General features: G+C 45.3%; 1 protein-coding gene across 2 annotated transcripts in view; it reads left to right on the top strand.

The window, feature by feature from the left end:
* The window catches only part of RUNX1 (runt-related transcription factor 1), a 174,474-nt gene extending 156,942 nt beyond the window's left edge, over window positions 1-17,532 (top strand). For both annotated transcript variants that reach the window (XM_014938029.1, XM_014938030.1), the window contains 2 exons: window positions 12,266-12,427; window positions 16,647-17,532. In XM_014938029.1, the coding sequence (XP_014793515.1) occupies window positions 12,266-12,427; window positions 16,647-17,140 (656 nt within the window). In that variant the 3' untranslated portion in view covers window positions 17,141-17,532. The remainder of the gene's footprint in view (window positions 1-12,265; window positions 12,428-16,646) is intronic.
* Window positions 17,533-20,074: the final 2,542 nt, after the last annotated feature.

The raw sequence follows: 20,074 nt of genomic DNA on the forward strand, positions 1-20,074 counted from the left end.
CTCATAGAATCATAGAATCATAGAATTGTCCAGGCTGGAAGGGACCTCCAAAGGTCATCTAGTCCGACCTCCCCGCAGTCAGCAGGGACACCCCCAACTAGACCAGGTTGCCCAGGGCCTCATCGAGCCTCTCCTTGAATATCTCCAGGGAAGGGGCCTCAACCACCTCCCTGGGCAACCTGTTCCAGTGCTCCACAACCCTCATAGTAAAGAACTTTCTCCTAATCTCCAATCTAAATCTGTTCCCCTCCAGCTTGAGATGTACCCTCCCCGTTCAGGGCAGCCCCCTTCCCAACTGGGGAGTGCAAGTCCAGGGCATCGCTGGCTGAGCCCTGCACATTCAAAGCCCCACGCCTATTTATTCAAGGGTCTCTCATTTTTGGCACCTTGCACTGGAAGGGCTTCAGCCCTGCCACAGCTTCTCTCTGTGTTGATTTGCTGAGCTTCTGCTTGGCATCTTCAGCAGCACTAAAGAGGGAAGCACTTTAAACTTCAAAGCTCATGCCGCCCGTATTTTTTTGCCCTTCATATTTAGAACTAGCTTGCTCTGAAATCAATCGGTATAACATTCATATACGTCCAGCAGAGCAAACACGCCAGAGAAGCTGAACTGAGTGCGTGTCTCGAGCGCTCCTGCTCCCGCAGCTGTGGAGAAGGGTTGAACAAGGAGACGAGTCTTTACCTTCCTTTTAATCTTTCCTCCTCCGGCTGTGCTCCTCCAGCCTCTCAGGAGGGAGCCAGGGGAGCCGTCCTGCTGCCACCCGCCGGGGCCATAGGTTGGGGTGGACTCGGCGATGGCTGCGGCGCGGCAGGATGCTGCATTCCTCAGCTACACAGCAAGTGCCAAGGGATTTTGTAAAGGAAGCAAAGCATTTCTTAAACGGTATTTTAAATGTATTTCTGGACTGAATGCCCCTGACAACCCAGTGAGTTGGGGCTTTCAGCACATACTTCTGGGCTTGACTCATTTTCCATTTTCGTTTCGTAGATCTCCTCAAAACCAGCTTGACAGTCTAGAAGAGCAGATCATTTAACATAGTTTTCAACAGGCCCGTTTTGGTTTAATACTACAGTGAGCAACAGTTTCTGAGCTACCTCCTTTTTAAAAAAATCCATGCATCATTCTAAGTCAAACTGACTTTACAAATATATGTTCACATGACGAAGACCTTACTTCACCTTGTAAATCAAAGCTGCACTCTGGAGAGAGGTTTCATACCACTGGGCTCAGTATCATTTTTCTCAAGGTGACCTCGGTTGTTAAAGTATGAAGGTTGCATTTGATATGTCACTTACTTTCTCTAAGTCAATAAAATGAACCAGTGTGTCTTTAGATCATCAGAGATCTGCTTATTACCAAAAGTTGTTTTAATCCTGATTTGTGTTGGAATTTAAAAGAATCCAAGCAGATTTCATTTGCCATCCTGAATAAGGGTTTGGAGGGTGACACTCCGCTGTGTGTGCAGGGTGCCCCTAGATGAATTCTACTTTATTACTTTATAGGCTTTCTTCTCAGCACTTGGGATGAGATCATGAAAGTGTAAATGGCTGTTATCTTCAAAGGCCTCTTTTATACTGACAAAACTCCACCTTACTGACTCGTATTAATAATCTATTGCAATCCTAATTAGTTCACATCAAGGTCAGTGTTTTGTGGTGGATAAAATGACTGTAAACTCCAGAGAGTAAGTTTTTTTCTTCTACTGCTTTCATGTTGAAAAAGAGGAGGGAGCACTGAAAGCGTAAAGGAAGAGATTGATGAGGACTTTTTGTTTATCTGTAGGCTAAAGAACTTTAATATGAAGTAATTAGTTCACATCATCAGGAGCAACCTGTAAGATACCTGAGGCCACGTTGTAGTCATTTCTTTATCACCGTGTCTCCCTGTAGACTGCAGAGACTTCCTCATTCAGCTCTGCTCCTTTTTTCATTGCATTAGTTTTCCAGTGGGAATAATCCACCCAAGGAGCTTCCAGCCTCATATTTAATTGCCTTGAAATGCAGACACAAAACTAGGAAATGCTTCACTGTGACACGGGCTCATCGCTGCCTTTTTGAGCACCCGAAGGCAGAGTCTGGGGCTGGGCACCAGGGTACCAGCAATCCCTTCCCAGGACTAGCAGGGTCAGGTCCAGCCCACAGGCATGGAGGTTATTGCCCTAGAAAAGAAGGTGCAGGTAATCCTATGTCTGCAAATAGTGATTCAATGTGACTTCCAGGTCCTGGCCCAGGAGATATCTCACCAATTCCTTTGGTCTTGCTCCACCCCATGAAAAAGAAACTTTGGAGGTGTAACCAGGCTGGGATTCATTTCACCTAACTTTAGACATCCATGTTCTGTGTGTCTCCATCTGACACAGTCATCTGGTATCTTTGCGATCGAGGAGAGAAACAGCTGTTCATCGGGTGTGATTCACCCGCCTGGCTTGGCTGAGATGTCTCCCTTAGGATGAAATAACTTGCACCCCACAAGTGTCTGTTTTACCCTGTTGGCAATAAAGTCTAGAGTCTAGACAAGTAGCTCAGAGGTAGACACCTACATTGCAGATCTCTCAGGTGGGATGAATCCTGCCCCAAGAGCCAGGACACCGGAAGACAGCATTACATGTTGTACACAATTAGCAACCTCGTTCTGCGTCTGTGTTTCCAGGGCATGATATACCTGCCCAAGGCAGCCTGAAAGCAGCTGCTGTCACCAGAAGCAGGGTAGTGAGATGGGTTAATTGACTGGCTCCTCAGCAAGCACTGTACTCCATCTACTCCATCTGAGCCCTACGCTTCAGGTAGGCTGCTTTCAGGATGCGAGCTAACTAGCACGAAGTAGATACATCTCCCCCCAAGCTGTTTTTTCAGGTGAACTTTCCCTGCCGGGGTGACATCAGGTAAATCTCATGTGCTGTGACTCAGCCGAGCGCTGAGCTCCGTGCCCCGAGTGCTCTGCTGAGCGGGAGGCTTGCTGTCTGCTTGCATCAGCTCCCCGCCTGCTAAAATGAGGATTGGGATGCTACCCTTCCTCTGGGGGCAGTGTGAGAGTCAAGGAATTAATTAGCTGGGAGGCGGTCATGTACTAGTAGTAGTGTGGTTCAGGGAAAGGTGAAGAGAAGAGCAGTAGCTGGACCTAGAGGAGGAGAGAAGCTGGAGATGGGACAGGCGGGACGGGAACAGAGATGCTCTGTTGTCCAGCAGAGTTTGTCACACGGACTGGTGCAGCAGGTCAGGGGAAGCTGCCACAGTCCCCAGACAGTTCCCCTCTAGAGCTGGAGAGGTGTGATTTCTAGGCATGGACTTACCGAGAGGGATAAGGGAGCAGTAACTCTCCCGATAGGTCCCACCTCCTAGTCCCTGTGCAGGTGACCACGGATCATGCACTCTCCCAGCAGCAGAACAACCACCTGCTCTCTCCCTAGTGCCTCTGAAGCCAAAGGAAACTGCATGCCATGCAGCGAGTAGACAAGGTGCACACGTATGTTTGTGCGTGCACACACACGTACGTGCTTGTCCTGGCATCCTTCCCCCCCTGAGCCACGGGGCTGTGTGCCACACACCACCTCCCAGGCTGGGCACAAGGGGACGGAGGGTGAAGCCTGCTCGCCGCCGACATCCACGTGGTGTCTGTCCCTGATCTCCTCGCCGTTTCAGTTTGTCCTCCAGCAGTGCGCTTAGAGATAGGGGAGAACGCTGCAGCGGCATGGAGTCTGGTGGCGTGTCTCCTCCAGGGGAGCCAGAAGAGTGGAAGGTCAAGGTTGAATTCCTTTACTTCATTCCTCGTTGGTGTGGGGAGGGAGGGAAGAGGAGGACGGGTGGCGGAATGGAGTCTCCCTCTTGAACAAATAACTGCAGCTCTCCGGGGTGACTCATACCTCCGAAGACAAAGAACAATGCATCCTTAATTTGCAAAACTCAGCTTTTCAACTTCTGTGTGTCACTGGCACCCAGAGACCCAGCCGTTTGCCCATAATGCCATCATGTTCTTCAAAGCAGCAGTGACGCCAGCCCAGGAGGAGTGTGCTTACTCAGGAGGAGAGATGGTTTATATTTCAGTTGAGCAGCTTAAGTACTAACCTGCTAGGGCAGCACATACGTTGATTGTGAAATCAGAGTTTTCACAGTTTGGTATTTGGAGTTGTCTGCACTTCCTGATTCTAGCACCAAGTTAGCAATGAGACCTGAGAGGTTTTATAGGGACCCCCCGCTCCCCACAGCCAGTTACCATTACCAAAATGCTACTTGTTGGTTTTTTTATGTCGCGTTGTGCATATATAGTTCTGCTAGTCTAGGCAGCTCATTACGGCAGCTTCAAACTTGAAGGAATATGCACTTCTCCTTTTATCCACAAAATATACATGGCTAGAACAGATGCTTTCTCCTGCTGCCTTTGGTAACACCCCTATGCATCTTACTGTCATTGGAGCACTGACTTTCTTGACATGGATGTAGAAAGAGTGAAGGAAATCCAAACAAACCATCAGCATGCATTCAATTGTTTTTCTCTCTCCCCTACCATCTCTTTCTAAGGAAAAGCTAGCAAAAAATTTTCATACAAGACTTCCAGTCTGCCACCAGCTCAGTACTGGAGGACTAACATCCTCAAAGGCACTGGCAGATTTGCACCATTTTCTTCCTCAAGACCCTTTCTAGTGCAGCGTTTGAACGAAATGACATAATACAGAAGAGCTGATGCACGAAAACTGAATGCAAAGGGGAGTGAACAGCAGAACTAGCGCTCTGCACCCCAGCACCTGATCACACCGCTCTTTGTCGTCTTCCATGGTTTTCCTTACTACACACTTTATCCTCCTCAGGGGTTGGTACCTTCCTGTATGTCCACACAGCACCTAGCATGTGTTGGGAAGTTCTGCATCAACACTAAGCACCACAGCTAGAACAAACAGCCCCAGCAGCTGCTTTTCGAAAGGTTTCTGCTTGAGGCTGGTATTTTTCTTCTTTATTCTCAAGCACGTGATGCCTCAGTGTGGAGAAACACCCTCATTCTCCTGCCCCACAGGAGTTGTTTTAGAGGCTCAAATGCCTCTAGAACTTCTGTAGCCTTTGCAATACTCCACAAAACCACAGTAATATTGAAATAAAATGAAAGCAAACATTGAGGCAGGAGTTTGCTGCCAAAGATCTCTCTTCAAGAGAATAGCTGAGGATTTGGGTGGTTCTCCCCCCTCCTCCAACTTAAAAATTTCCAGACACACGACATATCTGTCACTGTCGTTCTCAACCAGAATAAGTCCTGTCACCTGTTAGCAATCTAAAAGGGGCTTTTCAAGGCCACGGAGAGGAGCGAACGCTCATCTCCTATAAATTTCCAGTGGAAATGAGAAGGCTTTGAAAAACTTTCCCTGGGGGCGAATCAGAGCTTGCACCCACCTCTGTGAAACCTGCAGGTCTCCCAGCTGTTGAGCTGGGAGGTGGCTTTGTGGTGTGACAGTGGTTTCCACAGCCTGGCACATGGAGGGAAACCACCCTGCAGGGTGAAGTAGCTGCTGGTGGAATTTTACAGTTTGCTCTGTAATTTTCCAGCTCCTCATGTTCCAGGGCTGAGAGGTATGAGAATACCAGCCTTGTGCGGCTGCTGCCACTGCCACTGCCGCTGCCAGTGATGGACTTGTCCTTTGGAAAGTCCCCCTTATTTAAGCTACTGACTAATTCTTTCAGCTGCCGGGAGATGACACACCTTTTCACGGTGCTGCATTAGGCTGAGAATTTGTTGGGTCCCGAGGGAGGGAGGGAGATTGAGTCATCCCAGATGCCTCGCTTGAGACAGAGCCTGGGTCAGACTCAAGCAGGACCTTATCACCGTCCCTTGTGCTTCTCACACCTTCACCTGAAGCTGCTGGCACTAGGGGGGAACGAGAGAAAACAAGCAGGAGGAAGAGGCAGAGACAGGCACGTCAGAGATGTTGGGAGAGAGGGGGTGAAAAGAGGAAAGACTGAAGCTTTTAGGCAGGCGGCATCTTTCTCCTGAGCACAAAACTACGCAGAGTGTTTCTGTGCTCATAGTCCATTTCCTCTATTAAGCAAGACACCTCTCTGAATGAACAAGTCTAATCAAGACCATTCCTGCCTTATACTCACAGGAAAGGAAAGTCACACTATAAAAACTGTTTCCCTTTGGAAAGATTAGCAAATCAGACCCGGGGAGGGGGGGGGGGGACCGGGACAAACCCCAGCCGCGTGTTTCTGTGCTCATAGTCCATTTCCTCTATTAAGCAAGACACCTCTCTGAATGAACAAGTCTAATCAAGACCATTCCTGCCTTATACTCACAGGAAAGGAAAGTCACACTATAAAAACTGTTTCCCTTTGGAAAGATTAGCAAATCAGACCCGGGGAGGGGGGGGGGGACACGGACAAATCCCAGACTCAGAGAAGCCTTTGAAAGCAGTTAAGGATCTGACTCTCTCTTGTCTGCCTCCGAGTTTGACACCAGTAAACTAATCCCAGCTTTCATTCACCCCATGTCTTCTGCCAGTTGCTGCCTTTAAAGTCCTTGCCAGGATGGTGGAGGAATTGCAAAGCTCGACGCTATGCGACTTTCGGGGCTTGTTGCATATGACTGACAGAAATTTTTGCAACTTGAGAAAAAAAGTCTGGCAGCAGCAGCGGCTGTTTCGCAATCCATCTTCATCTGGCTGTGCTGAGGATGGGGGGATTTTCACTGACACGGATAGTAGCTAATTAGCTGCTCGGTACTCCAGGCTGATGCCTCCGTCTCCCTTCATCCTGGCTTGGAAAAAATCACTTTGCAGAAGGCGGTTTGTCCTGGTAATGGCATTTTCAAGCAGGCAGGTGTCATTTCTGAGAGGGAGGAGGAGCAGGCAGCCCGGCAGGAAGGGGAAGGTGGCAAGGCGGGCAGCCTGGCTGAGTCAAAGGCATACATACCTGCTCCCTCCCGGGCCGCTGCCGGCTCCATCCCGCCTCACGCCACGGCGTACTGACTCACATCCTGCTGCTCCTTTCTGAAGCTTCCAGGAACATGCTGTATCATAGCGAGATTTGGCTGCGCAGCGCCTCTTGGCTGGGAGCAGGCAGCGATGTCTGACCCGCGGTGACACACGGAGAACCGTCTCTCTCTTGCACTCCAGGGGCACGAAACACATTCAGAGGTGCGTGGGATCCAGCCCGGTGCAAGCCACACGCATCCTTTTTTCCCTTCTGGCTCATCGGTGCAGTGGGACCTGTTACCTGATTTTACTTCGAAGCTTAAAGCTTTTAATATGGCTAAAAATAATTATTTTCTGATCAGACTATAAAATCTCATGGGGGCTTTCTTTAAGACAGCTTGGTACAGATTGTTGTACTTGTTATATAGAAATGATGAGGTGATAGACATTTTTGCTATCATTTCAAGCAACATCCTGAGCTGGTCCTATAAATCACCACAGCCCCACTGAAACTTGCTGATTTATACCTTCTGAGTACCTGACAGCATCACAGTGTTTTCTTTTGGTGGGTAAGGGGCATGCTGGTTTACATTTTAAAGCGTGTACCCCCCTCTGAAAAAGAATCACATAGAAATAGCATCCTAGGACTTCAAGTCACAGGTGACAGGACGAGAGGAAATGGCCTCAAGTTACACCAGGGGAGGTTCAGGCTGGATATTAGGAAAAATATTTTCACCGAAAGGGTTCTCAGCCATTGGAATGGGCTGCCCAGGGAGGTGGTTGAGGCACCATCCCTGGAGGTGTTCAAAAGACGAGTTGATGTCGTGCTGGGAGGTATGGTTTAGTGATGGTGATGCTTCTTGTTTGTTGTGTGGGTGTCTATTTTTGTCAGTTAGGTTGACGGTTGGACAAGATGATCTTTGAGGTCCCTTCCAACCTAGAAGATTCTGTGATTCTGTGATTATGTCCCAGTGATTTCTATGTCCCATATGCTCAGGATCAGTTTTACAGACAAGAGGATGTTCTGTGAAAGCTCAGGAGATAGGCTGTGGTTTTGAACTGAGGTCTTGACCCATTCATCCTGTGCTCTGAGCACAAAGGGAGTTGTTTTCTTGTGTACTTGACTATCAACAACAACTTTAGAAGCCAAAATATGTCCTGTGTCACACTAGTGCAACTCCATTGCCTGGCAGGTGTTTCTTTGGCTCTGCTGATCTGCGTCGGTTCTGCTGGGCGAGGGTATCTTTGGGTCAGGGCATATCCATCTCTCCTGTGCACCCATACTCTTTGGGTACCCACTGGGCCTGGGGCTGCTCCTGAGAGAGATGCTACTCCTGCGCAGTGATTGGAGCCCACCTGCAGTTAGACCAGGGCTGGCGGCGTCCCCGGGTGGGAATGACTAATAGGTGTTAACAAAGGTCGTACCAAGGGCTGTGGCAGCTCTCTGGGGAGGATTCATCCTCCAGGGGTTATGTCCCAGCAGGTCTGGGAGGCAGCCCGGCCGCTGGGCTCTCCCATCCCGGGGCGCACCGGCCGCCTCCTTCTGCAAGGTCTCCACCGCCATCTACTGATGGGCTGCTCTCCCCAGCATCTCCCGGCCAAAGGAGCCCTCGGGTGAGGATTTGCATTTCCCCCGGCGAAAACGGCTGGAAAAACGCTAAATAGAAGGACCAGAGGGAGCATCGTGAAAGGGGGAGACCTTTCTTTTTTTTTTTTTTTTTTTTCCTTCCCTTCTCGCCGCGTCTCGAACTAGAGCGCGTTTCATTAAACTATTAAACATTATGCAACATTTGTACAGCTTAATTACAAGTTCTTAAAACGAGCCGAACGCAGCCTTTTCTGGCAATAAAACATGACGAGGCATGAAAGGTGGTTCAATACGTTCTGCTTAATAGCTTGTTAGGCATGAGGCTAGAGGCCGAGAGCTCGTGACTACACAGCAAGGTGTGAATTATTGCACCATAATTCTCGCCCTGGAGTGTTTTATTGCAATTAATAACTGTTTTCATGTTTTAAATACATTTTCTCACACCATAAAAAGCAGAAAAGGAAAGTACTTGCTAATGGGAGAAATACCGGGAGGATTGGGCACAGATCACCAACTGGAGCAACTTCCTTGGTTTTGTGCTATTTTGATCTGCTTTTAAATGATTTTGGAATCCTGTTTGGCTTTAAAACCGTGTGGGCCCAAAGCCCTGTTATTTCCCTTTGTTGAAGTAGCTCTCCCTGCAAATCTCTTCACAGATATTCTGAGTTGGGAAGCAACTCCCATTTATTTGCAGCATATTTTCACCAAATTAACTTCAGCCACACGAACCCACACATTCAGTTTCCCACGCCAAGCTACTAACCTCTGAGAAGTGGACCACTTTATTTCAAAAGCAGAGAAGAGATGGATTCAGGAAAAGTTTGCTGCCTTTTTCGAGTAGTTTAGTTCTGTGGCAAATTTGAACTCATTCCAGTTTAATTTTGGGTAACCTGAAAGCTGAAGAAAAGCAGATATCACAAAAATAAAATGCTATTTGAGGCCCCTAATCCAGATCCTACTGAAGCTGCTGGAAATGCAAACCTTGCCTTTACTGGGAGCTGAATCTGCCTCTTGATGCTGAAATGCTGCCATAAAAATGCTATTGCAGTGATACTTTTCTCCACTTGTTATTAGAAAGCTGTGAAGGTGATGCCTGGGGTTAGTCAGCACAACCTGCTTTAATATGCCTATATAATATAACGCATTATATTAACATCACTGAATAGATTGCGACTTGTTAACCAGTCTGATGTCAAAAAGCCAATCTTTAAGAGCAAATACAGAGATTGGGAATACAGGTACCTAGATGGAAAATTGATTGGTAGTTTGAACTTTCACTTAAGGAAGACTTAATGGGATGAGGAGATTAATAATGGGGGTCTCTCGGGCTGTCTGTCACTGGTTCAAGTACCCGAGAGGTCAGTAATAACAGCAAATGGATGAGGAGGGTCAGATACCTTGGTAGCCTCTTAAGTCTGGATGTTACTAGACGTGTACATGGTCCATTATCTGGTTTCTAGTCGGGACATAGCACAAAGCTAATTCTAGTAGCACTGAAAGAAAGAAACCATATTTCAATTTAGTCTTGTCAGTGTTTAGTAAATCTGTAAGAAGGTCTTGCTTCCTTTTATGCCGCTGTGGTGGCTGCTGCAGCTTTTCCTGCATCTTCTTCTTATTGTCCATCTGTTTATTGCACTTGGAGCTGTTTTATGGACCAGGACCCCATGCATGCTGGGCGAGGTAGAGCACAATATCTTGTCTCTTGTCCTGAAAAGCCAGCAATGTAAGAAACAGGAGAAAAGTGGCAGACAGAGTTTCCCCAGCATGCAATGACAGCTTGTAACAGGAGAAAACAGGGTATGTTCTCTCCTTTCAGCCTGAAAAACAAGGATGGGTGGCAGCACCCCCTTTGCACATACCCAGATTCCCCTGAAAATAGACTTTTCCCCTCTTCTCTGCAGTGCAAAGACCTAAGGACAGAACACCTGAAAGCAGGTGATAAAACATTTCCAGCCAAAGGGGTTCAGTGGCTTCTGCGGTAACAGGGTTGAACAGAGCCCTCGGGGGGGGAGTGGGGAGGCTCTGTCACCCGTGGTGTCAGCCTTGGCAGAGCCCATGGAGGGCTCCCCAGGCAGGAGGACTAGCTGAGGGACTTTCCATCCCGGAGCTGGGATCCCTCCAGCCCACGTTGCATGATTGTAGCACCCGGCCGCATTGTTGAACTGAAATAAATGGGGCTGCGTGCTGAAATAAGGGAGTAATGATTTAATTAACCCCATTTCAGAACTGAAACACACGGTGCCGTACCATTACAAGGCTTGCTCTGCTGATGCTTTGTAGTATTTATCCTAATGCTACCCCTGGAGACTGAATTCCCTCATCTGTCTCTCCGTCATCTTTAATAAACACTGACCATACGTTAACAATGAGTTGATGTTGTAATTCCAAATAAGACAGGCTTTGTGCCTATGTCTTTTTGTTTGTTTCTACTGAAGTCCATTTAATCTGATTGGACGTTGCTTTTAAAACAGCATGAGTCAACTGAATTTATTTTTAAGGAAGTCCGCCTGAAAAAAAATTAAATATTAATAATATCTGAATTTGAACATGTTACTCAGCAGAAAAATCTTTACAATACCTTATTCTGCAAGTGACATCATGAGTTCTTTTTTAAAACCCTGGAGTTTTGTATAAATCTTTCATTCTAAACAGATGAAACAAACAAAATGTAAAACTCATCTCCATAAAGCACAACACAATAATAATTTCCAGATGGAAGATGAAAGTCTTCATCTCAGGCTTGGGAAATTTCCCTTCCATGTTGATATCAGTTTTATCTGAACGCAGTTCATCCAACATCTGCTTTTTTCAAAAAGGGAATTAGCTAGATGGAGCTGCAGGAGAATGCTCTTAGAGCTGAAGAAAATAGAAAAGATTTTACTAAAAGTAGTTAAAAAAATCCTGGGTAGGTAAGGAGGGAGGAACATTTCTCACTTTGATTTACACAAAAATTAGAGCTTTCTATACACTGAAAGGTGCCCCCTTCATATGCAAAGATGAAATGAGCAGAAAAGAGTTGTTTCTACATTGGTGCAACTGGTTGGGACAAACTCCCCGCCGTGCATCTCTGATTTCAAACATCAATGAAACTAGTCGTGTGGCTAGAAAATAATAGGTTAGTGCTTTTCTGTAAATGTTTTATGCATCTTTGCATTTGAGATTTTGCTTCCAAGAAGCAGCAGTTTCTACAGAAAGCCCATACTCACAGAGTGTCTGCATTTTCAGCTTAGCAGTGCCATGGAATTTCTGTAGGGCTTTCTGCTTCTGAAGTTCAACCACTGCTAGTAGATGTACCCGTCACTCTGAATTGTGCACTCAGAAATGCACACACATTTTCATCTTGTTTTCCTCTCTCTTCTTACACACTTGCACAGAAACACTCACAGTTCGGTATTTTTGTCTCCTTGGTGCCATGCAAGACATACCTTTTTGGCTAAAAGGGCTGCGAACACACAGCCCGAAATACTAATGCATCTCAGCAATGAACAGTCTTTCACCTTGGAAAGCTTAATCTGCTTTTCCCTGACCGCTTTTCCCTGCCCACCGTCAATGTGAAATATCAAAAAGCTTCAGAGGAAAAACTCAACCCATCAAAACTCACAGATGCACAAATAATGTTTTAGAAAGCAATTCATCTGAAGGTCTCTTGACAAAGGGGATTATGGAACTGAAACATAATTATCTTGGCATTTAAGTTTCTCTTTCCACCATGTGGTTTAGTTCACAGACTTGATTGCAAAGTTTTGTCATTCAAAACAGCCTATAGGTCTCTTTTTCATTGCAGACACAAGGCAAGTGCAGCCATCTCCGCCATGGTCCTACGACCAGTCCTACCAGTACCTGGGCTCCATTGCCACCCCCTCCGTGCACCCCGCCACGCCAATATCACCCGGCAGGGCGAGCGGCATGACATCCCTCACCGCAGAGCTTTCAAGCCGGCTGTCCAGTAAGTACCTAAAAGTTGGTCCCCTCACACCGGGCTTCACCAAAGCCTCGAGGCTGCCTCCAACGCAAACCGGTTGCCATGTCCTAAGGTGCTGCCACAGCTTTTCCCCAGTTGCGGTGAAGCCTATCGTGGGGCCTCTGCAGCAAGCCTTCTCCAAGGCTTTGCTGGGATTTGTGCAAAGAGTAAAGAAATAGGGTTTGGGGCCCAACATATCATTGTCAAAAACAGAAAAAAAAAAAAAGAGGAAAAAAAAAAGAAAAAAAAAAAAAGAGGAAAAAAAAAAGAAAAAAAAAAAAAGAGGAAAAAAAAAAGAAAAAAAAAAAAAGAGGAAAAAAAAAAGAAAAAAAAAAAAAGAGGAAAAAAAAAAGAAAAAAAAAAAAAGAGGAAAAAAAAAAGAAAAAAAAAAAAAGAGGAAAAAAAAAAGAAAAAAAAAAAAAGAGGAAAAAAAAAAGAAAAAAAAAAAAAGAGGAAAAAAAAAAGAAAAAAAAAAAAAGAGGAAAAAAAAAAGAAAAAAAAAAAAAGAGGAAAAAAAAAAGAAAAAAAAAAAAAGAGGAAAAAAAAAAGAAAAAAAAAAAAAGAGGAAAAAAAAAAGAAAAAAAAAAAAAGAGGAAAAAAAAAAGAAAAAAAAAAAAAGAGGAAAAAAAAAAGAAAAAAAAAAAAAGAGGAAAAAAAAAAGAAAAAAAAAAAAAGAGGAAAAAAAAAAGAAAAAAAAAAAAAGAGGAAAAAAAAAAGAAAAAAAAAAAAAGAGGAAAAAAAAAAGAAAAAAAAAAAAAGAGGAAAAAAAAAAGAAAAAAAAAAAAAGAGGAAAAAAAAAAAGAGAAGAAAGCAGCACTTTGAAGATGTATGGAACTATAAAAATAGTTTGGAGTGCTATCATATCTGCCAAGAAATGAATGCCACAGATATTTCAGTTCTGTCTCCTTCCCTCACTCTAAATTCAGACCAGAGCACAGCAGGTTATGGGTGGACACACTGACTGCAGGATGGTGGGGTTTGACATTTTTAAGTGTTGCACTGGATTGTCTTGTTACATCTTCATCAAATTGTACTGCAGAGCTTTACAAGCCAACATAAGAATGTAGCGTGGAAGTGAAAGCTACCCCCCTGGTTTCCACCATACTCAACTGACCATCTGCTGACTCTAACACACACATATTGAACCAATATGGGTGTGTTCAATAGCAGGAATTTTCTTAAAATGAATGAGAGCCATATAATTTAAATTTGCACACAGCTTTTTCAAAAATATCTTCTTTGGCCGCACATATTGCTCTCATTTGAATACTCAGGGCTTCTTCTAAGATCAGAGAGAATCACTTGAACACGCTCCAGCCTGTCCTATTGTTGTCATATAGAGACTGCTTTGAAAGAGTCACAGGGACAATGCCCACCAGAAGTAAATTATTTGTTAGGTCTGGGTGCTAATTACATCTTAGAGATAGCTGAAACTACCTGAAACCTTTCAGAAGAAAAAGAAAAGGAAATTTATTGTTTTTAAAAAAATCTATAAAAATTCTGATTCTTCATCGACACGCTCTTCTTTTAAAATGAAAAGACTCTTTTTTGCTTTCTCCCCTGTGTTTCCTTCCCTTTGCAACCCTTTCCACTGGCGAAAGGCAGAAACAGCCAAAACGGAGCAGGATGAAAAAAAATCTTCATAGCAACTAGAAAATTTCAAGTAAAACAAATTATTTCATCAAGGATTTTTTAGTTAGAAAAGTAATTTTTCTTGACAGAATTGTTTGAAATCAATATTTACCAGCTATTTTGATTTTTCAAACCCTATACAGGGGTGCCTGACGTGTGTGTACTTGTAGGTGTGGATATGTGAATCAGATTGAACGGAGCTGTTAATCACATTTTACCTTTACCAGCGTGGAGATTGAGGTTGCACTCCAGGGAGTGAACGCACTGAGTATTAAAATGTGGTGTGTTTTGCATTGCTGTAGTGCCCAGATGTTGTCATTGTGTACCAGAGCCCTTACTGTGCTGTGCGCGAGATGAGCACCAAGGGCTTTCAATGGTGAACTGCCCCCAGGAGTGCACAGTCCAAGGGAGGAGAGCCATGTGTGTGTGGAGTAACAACACACTTGTGTTTCTTTGGTGGCACACGGTGAGCTTGGAGGTAGAGCACCAGCGCTAGGGCTTGTTGGTGCTTTTTTTGCCAGTGGTCAAAGTGATTTACTTTGTGGAAGGCATAGTTTCTCCATGGCTTGTGAAAGAACCTAGAAGAGCTTCATTCCCATGTCTGCATTCTTTCTTTCCTTAGTTCCGTACATATGGGCTCATCTCTCCACATCATAAGTGTTTTTTATAATGCTTCCAAAATGTTACTTCTATATTAAACGTATTCCCAGAAAAATCCCAGTATTCCCAGAAAAATCTTTCACAGTATTTTCTCCCCAGTCCCGTTACTGCCACACACACTTACTGTCTATCTAAGAAGTTCCTCCTTGTCAGAACAAAGAGCAAATTTGAGGGTTTTTTAGGCTTTAGCATCTAAAGACACAGCGCCACAAAAGAAAAAGCAAAGATACGAGACAAATTTGAAACACCTTGACACTAAGTCTCATTATTCTGCTTTTTGCCGAACTTCTTTGACAGAAGAAACCCTCCTCTGATAAGTGATGTGCCCAGGCAGTTTCAAGTTCCTTCTCAGGAATGAGGTGTGGAAGTACCATTTCAAATCTGGCAGGTTGTCAGATGCCACCTTCAGCCTCAGCTACCCCGAAGCTCCTGCCATCCCATGCCATAGTGTATCTTGCAATGTTAAATCTAAAGGTCTTGGGAAAGGGAATGTGGTCAGGGGTCCCATTAATCTTCCAGAAAAAAAATGGAAGGCAAACTCAAAAAGGAAGCATACAACGTGCGTCAGAGCTTTTCTAAGAAATTTACAGAAATTCATCAAAGTGTGCTGGCTGTGTCATTGATGAGCTTTCAGAACTTGGCGCTGAAGTGTGTCTGTTCTAGCTTTAAATCCGGTCAGAGCCAAGAGCTTTGTTTTCTCTCTGCTTCTTCTCATGAGTATTTCCTTCAGCACATGGCTCCTCTTCTGCAGACTCCACGCCTTGTCTGACAGAAGAAGTTGTCTTCTGGAGAGATTTTTTCTTAATTATTATTGTTGTTATTTTAATCACGCATAGCTGCCAGCTCTAGGGACTGACACCTTCCATTAATCTGAGTCATGATGAAGATCCTTCCTAAAGAGGCCATAATTTGCTCTGCTTTTTTAATCCTTGCACACCAGGGAAGGAGACAATGGGACCGGGCATACTTCCATGGATGTCAGACAAAACGGAGCGGGATTTGACTGTCCTATAAAACATTTCACTTAGCAGGCTGAGAAAGGCTTCAAGCACACACGAAAGAAGAAAGAAGGCCAACCCCCAAATATATATCATTCTGCTTTAGAAAGGCAGTACTATCGTTGTCCTTTTTTACACCCTCATTAGAGCCAAGATTTTCAGTAGTTAGTAGAAATTATGTAGACATTATGTGAGGACCCAGATACGAAGACCTTGAGTGAATCTGATTTATCTTGACTGTGGTTGTGTTGAGAGTGAGTGGAGAACTGTGCTCCTGAGTGGTGACAACTGGGCTGAGCCTGTGAGTGTAAATCCCACCTGTGCAGGTTCATGCACCCGAAGGACAATCTCTGCTCCACGGAGCTTCTCATTCGAGTCAGCAAAGAAAACTGGGTGCACAAAGAGACCATGCAGAAGCTGGTCAGTTTATATTTAGGCCCCAACAGTGTTCCTGGTGAGTCAAGGAGCTTGAGATCTGGGTCCCTGTTCCCCACCCGCTGAGGACAAGGGCACTCTGGAAGTGTAAATAATTGCGTGTGCTGTAAGGTCACTAAGAGCAAACACACACACACACAAAACAGGGAGAGAGCTTTGCACTCCTCTTTGATTGCCACTTTTATTGAAATTAATCTGAAATATCCAGATCCATGAGCACTACGATGACCGCACGGAGAGCGGGTGAGGGATAGCTCTGCTCTGGCAGTATTGGCATTGAAATTAATCTGAAATACCCAGATCGATGAGCACTACGATGACTGCACGGAGAGCGGGTGAGGGATAGCTCTGCTCTGGCAGTATTGGCCCCACTTTGGTTTAACTGTAGAGCAGAGTGTGGATGTTGGTTATTGCCTCAACCAGGTGACTCTCCATCCTGCCAGTTCAACAATTCTCTGTCTCCCTTCCCCACCACCCAGGTGCTTCTGACTTGACTGCGTTCAGTGACCCTCGGGTGGGAATCGACCGCTCCTTCTCGGCGCTCCCCTCCATCTCCGACCCTCGGATGCACTACCCGGGAGCGTTCACCTACACGCCAACGCCCGTCAGTTCAGGGATAGGAATCGGTATGTCTGCCATGTCCACGGCCACGAGATACCACACTTACCTCCCGCCTCCCTACCCTGGCTCATCACAGGCCCAAGGCAGCCCGTTCCAGACCAGCTCACCCTCCTACCACCTCTACTACGGAACCTCCGCCGGCTCCTATCAGTTCTCCATGATCTCGGGGGGAGACCGGTCCCCGCCACGCATCCACCCCCCCTGCACCAACGCCTCCACGGGATCGACGCTCCTCAATCCCAACCTCCCCAACCAAAGCGATGTGGTCGAGGCAGAAGGGAGCCACAGCAACTCCCCCACTAACATGGCCACCACAGCCAGGCTAGAGGAAGCGGTGTGGCGACCATACTGAATGAATTCTTAAGTAGTTATGGGCCAGAACTAACGTGCTTTTCATTTCCCGGTGCCCGTAGGTATCCCATAAACACCCGTCTTGCTTATGGGCCCTGCCATCTTCATACATCACTTTGAGAAGGAAACCCTCCAGAAGCCAGCGCTCCCAGGAGCGGTGGCCTGCATTAGCCAGCCCCGGGCCAAGCGACATTGCTCCAGCAAAGCATCCCTTGCCGGGGCTGAGCTTCTGGAAAGGAGGACGCCTGAGTTGGTGGTCCGGAGGTAGTGAGGTTGGGTAGAAAAATATCCAGTCTGTTTCCAGGCCAGTGGCAATCTAACCTGCCTGAGCTTGAAGGTCTCCACAGCCCTAAAGAGAATTTCGGTTCACTTCTATTTTTAAGACTTAATACCTTAAAAAAAAAAAAAAAAAATCTTGCAATGTTAAATCTAAAGGTCTTGGGAAAGGGAATGTGGTCAGGGGTCCCATTAATCTTCCAGAAAAAAAATGGAAGGCAAACTCAAAAAGGAAGCATACAACGTGCGTCAGAGCTTTTCTAAGAAATTTACAGAAATTCATCAAAGTGTGCTGGCTGTGTCATTGATGAGCTTTCAGAACTTGGCGCTGAAGTGTGTCTGTTCTAGCTTTAAATCCGGTCAGAGCCAAGAGCTTTGTTTTCTCTCTGCTTCTTCTCATGAGTATTTCCTTCAGCACATGGCTCCTCTTCTGCAGACTCCACGCCTTGTCTGACAGAAGAAGTTGTCTTCTGGAGAGATTTTTTCTTAATTATTATTGTTGTTATTTTAATCACGCATAGCTGCCAGCTCTAGGGACTGACACCTTCCATTAATCTGAGTCATGATGAAGATCCTTCCTAAAGAGGCCATAATTTGCTCTGCTTTTTTAATCCTTGCACACCAGGGAAGGAGACAATGGGACCGGGCATACTTCCATGGATGTCAGACAAAACGGAGCGGGATTTGACTGTCCTATAAAACATTTCACTTAGCAGGCTGAGAAAGGCTTCAAGCACACACGAAAGAAGAAAGAAGGCCAACCCCCAAATATATATCATTCTGCTTTAGAAAGGCAGTACTATCGTTGTCCTTTTTTACACCCTCATTAGAGCCAAGATTTTCAGTAGTTAGTAGAAATTATGTAGACATTATGTGAGGACCCAGATACGAAGACCTTGAGTGAATCTGATTTATCTTGACTGTGGTTGTGTTGAGAGTGAGTGGAGAACTGTGCTCCTGAGTGGTGACAACTGGGCTGAGCCTGTGAGTGTAAATCCCACCTGTGCAGGTTCATGCACCCGAAGGACAATCTCTGCTCCACGGAGCTTCTCATTCGAGTCAGCAAAGAAAACTGGGTGCACAAAGAGACCATGCAGAAGCTGGTCAGTTTATATTTAGGCCCCAACAGTGTTCCTGGTGAGTCAAGGAGCTTGAGATCTGGGTCCCTGTTCCCCACCCGCTGAGGACAAGGGCACTCTGGAAGTGTAAATAATTGCGTGTGCTGTAAGGTCACTAAGAGCAAACACACACACACACAAAACAGGGAGAGAGCTTTGCACTCCTCTTTGATTGCCACTTTTATTGAAATTAATCTGAAATATCCAGATCCATGAGCACTACGATGACCGCACGGAGAGCGGGTGAGGGATAGCTCTGCTCTGGCAGTATTGGCCCCACTTTGGTTTAACTGTAGAGCACGCATCCACCCCCCCTGCACCAACGCCTCCACGGGATCGACGCTCCTCAATCCCAACCTCCCCAACCAAAGCGATGTGGTCGAGGCAGAAGGGAGCCACAGCAACTCCCCCACTAACATGGCCACCACAGCCAGGCTAGAGGAAGCGGTGTGGCGACCATACTGAATGAATTCTTAAGTAGTTATGGGCCAGAACTAACGTGCTTTTCATTTCCCGGTGCCCGTAGGTATCCCATAAACACCCGTCTTGCTTATGGGCCCTGCCATCTTCATACATCACTTTGAGAAGGAAACCCTCCAGAAGCCAGCGCTCCCAGGAGCGGTGGCCTGCATTAGCCAGCCCCGGGCCAAGCGACATTGCTCCAGCAAAGCATCCCTTGCCGGGGCTGAGCTTCTGGAAAGGAGGACGCCTGAGTTGGTGGTCCGGAGGTAGTGAGGTTGGGTAGAAAAATATCCAGTCTGTTTCCAGGCCAGTGGCAATCTAACCTGCCTGAGCTTGAAGGTCTCCACAGCCCTAAAGAGAATTTCGGTTCACTTCTATTTTTAAGACTTAATACCTTAAAAAAAAAAAAAAAATCTTAGCGAGTTTACTGCATCTTATGGACATATTAACTGTAAGGAGGTATAGGAAGATTCCCAGAGGGAAACTGTGAACGCTTCTGTTTTAGCAATGCTGTGAATGAGAGGTTTTATATGTTGAACTTCATTCTTTCTTTTCTTTTTTTTTTTTTTAAACCAAGTTGTATATTCCAAAGAATATGGAAATTTTTTATTGCTGGGGTTTTTTTGTTTTGTTTTGGGTTTGTTGTTTTGGGGTTTGTTTTTATTTTTAGGATGCAGCTCATCCTGCTTTGCATCTAATTTGTTTTATTTCTCTTGGCACCTTATAAATTGCAAAAAAAAAGATTTTACTCTTTTTTTTGTTTTAATCATGCTTGCTTCTTTCTTGCTTTGTCAAATGAAAGAATCAGCCCCTTTTTCAATGAGTTAATTTAACTTTTTTCTCTTGGACTTTTTTTTTTTAATACAACGGCTACAGCCTTGGGTCATTTTCAACTACTGTACTAGTTTGATGAGTTCATTGATATTTATGCTTGATATTTAGACTTTTCTTATTTGTTGATACTATTATTATTTAAATATGCCTATATTAAAAAGATCAGCAATTGCCTTTTTTGGTAGCAGCCAAAGTCAAATTTATCACATTGAAAAAGGCTGGAATAACGATGGGTAAAGTGACCT

Source organism: Calidris pugnax, unplaced genomic scaffold (genome assembly GCF_001431845.1).
Source record: "Calidris pugnax isolate Ruff unplaced genomic scaffold, ASM143184v1 scaffold25, whole genome shotgun sequence".
In the NCBI taxonomy this organism is placed as follows: domain Eukaryota; kingdom Metazoa; phylum Chordata; class Aves; order Charadriiformes; family Scolopacidae; genus Calidris; species Calidris pugnax.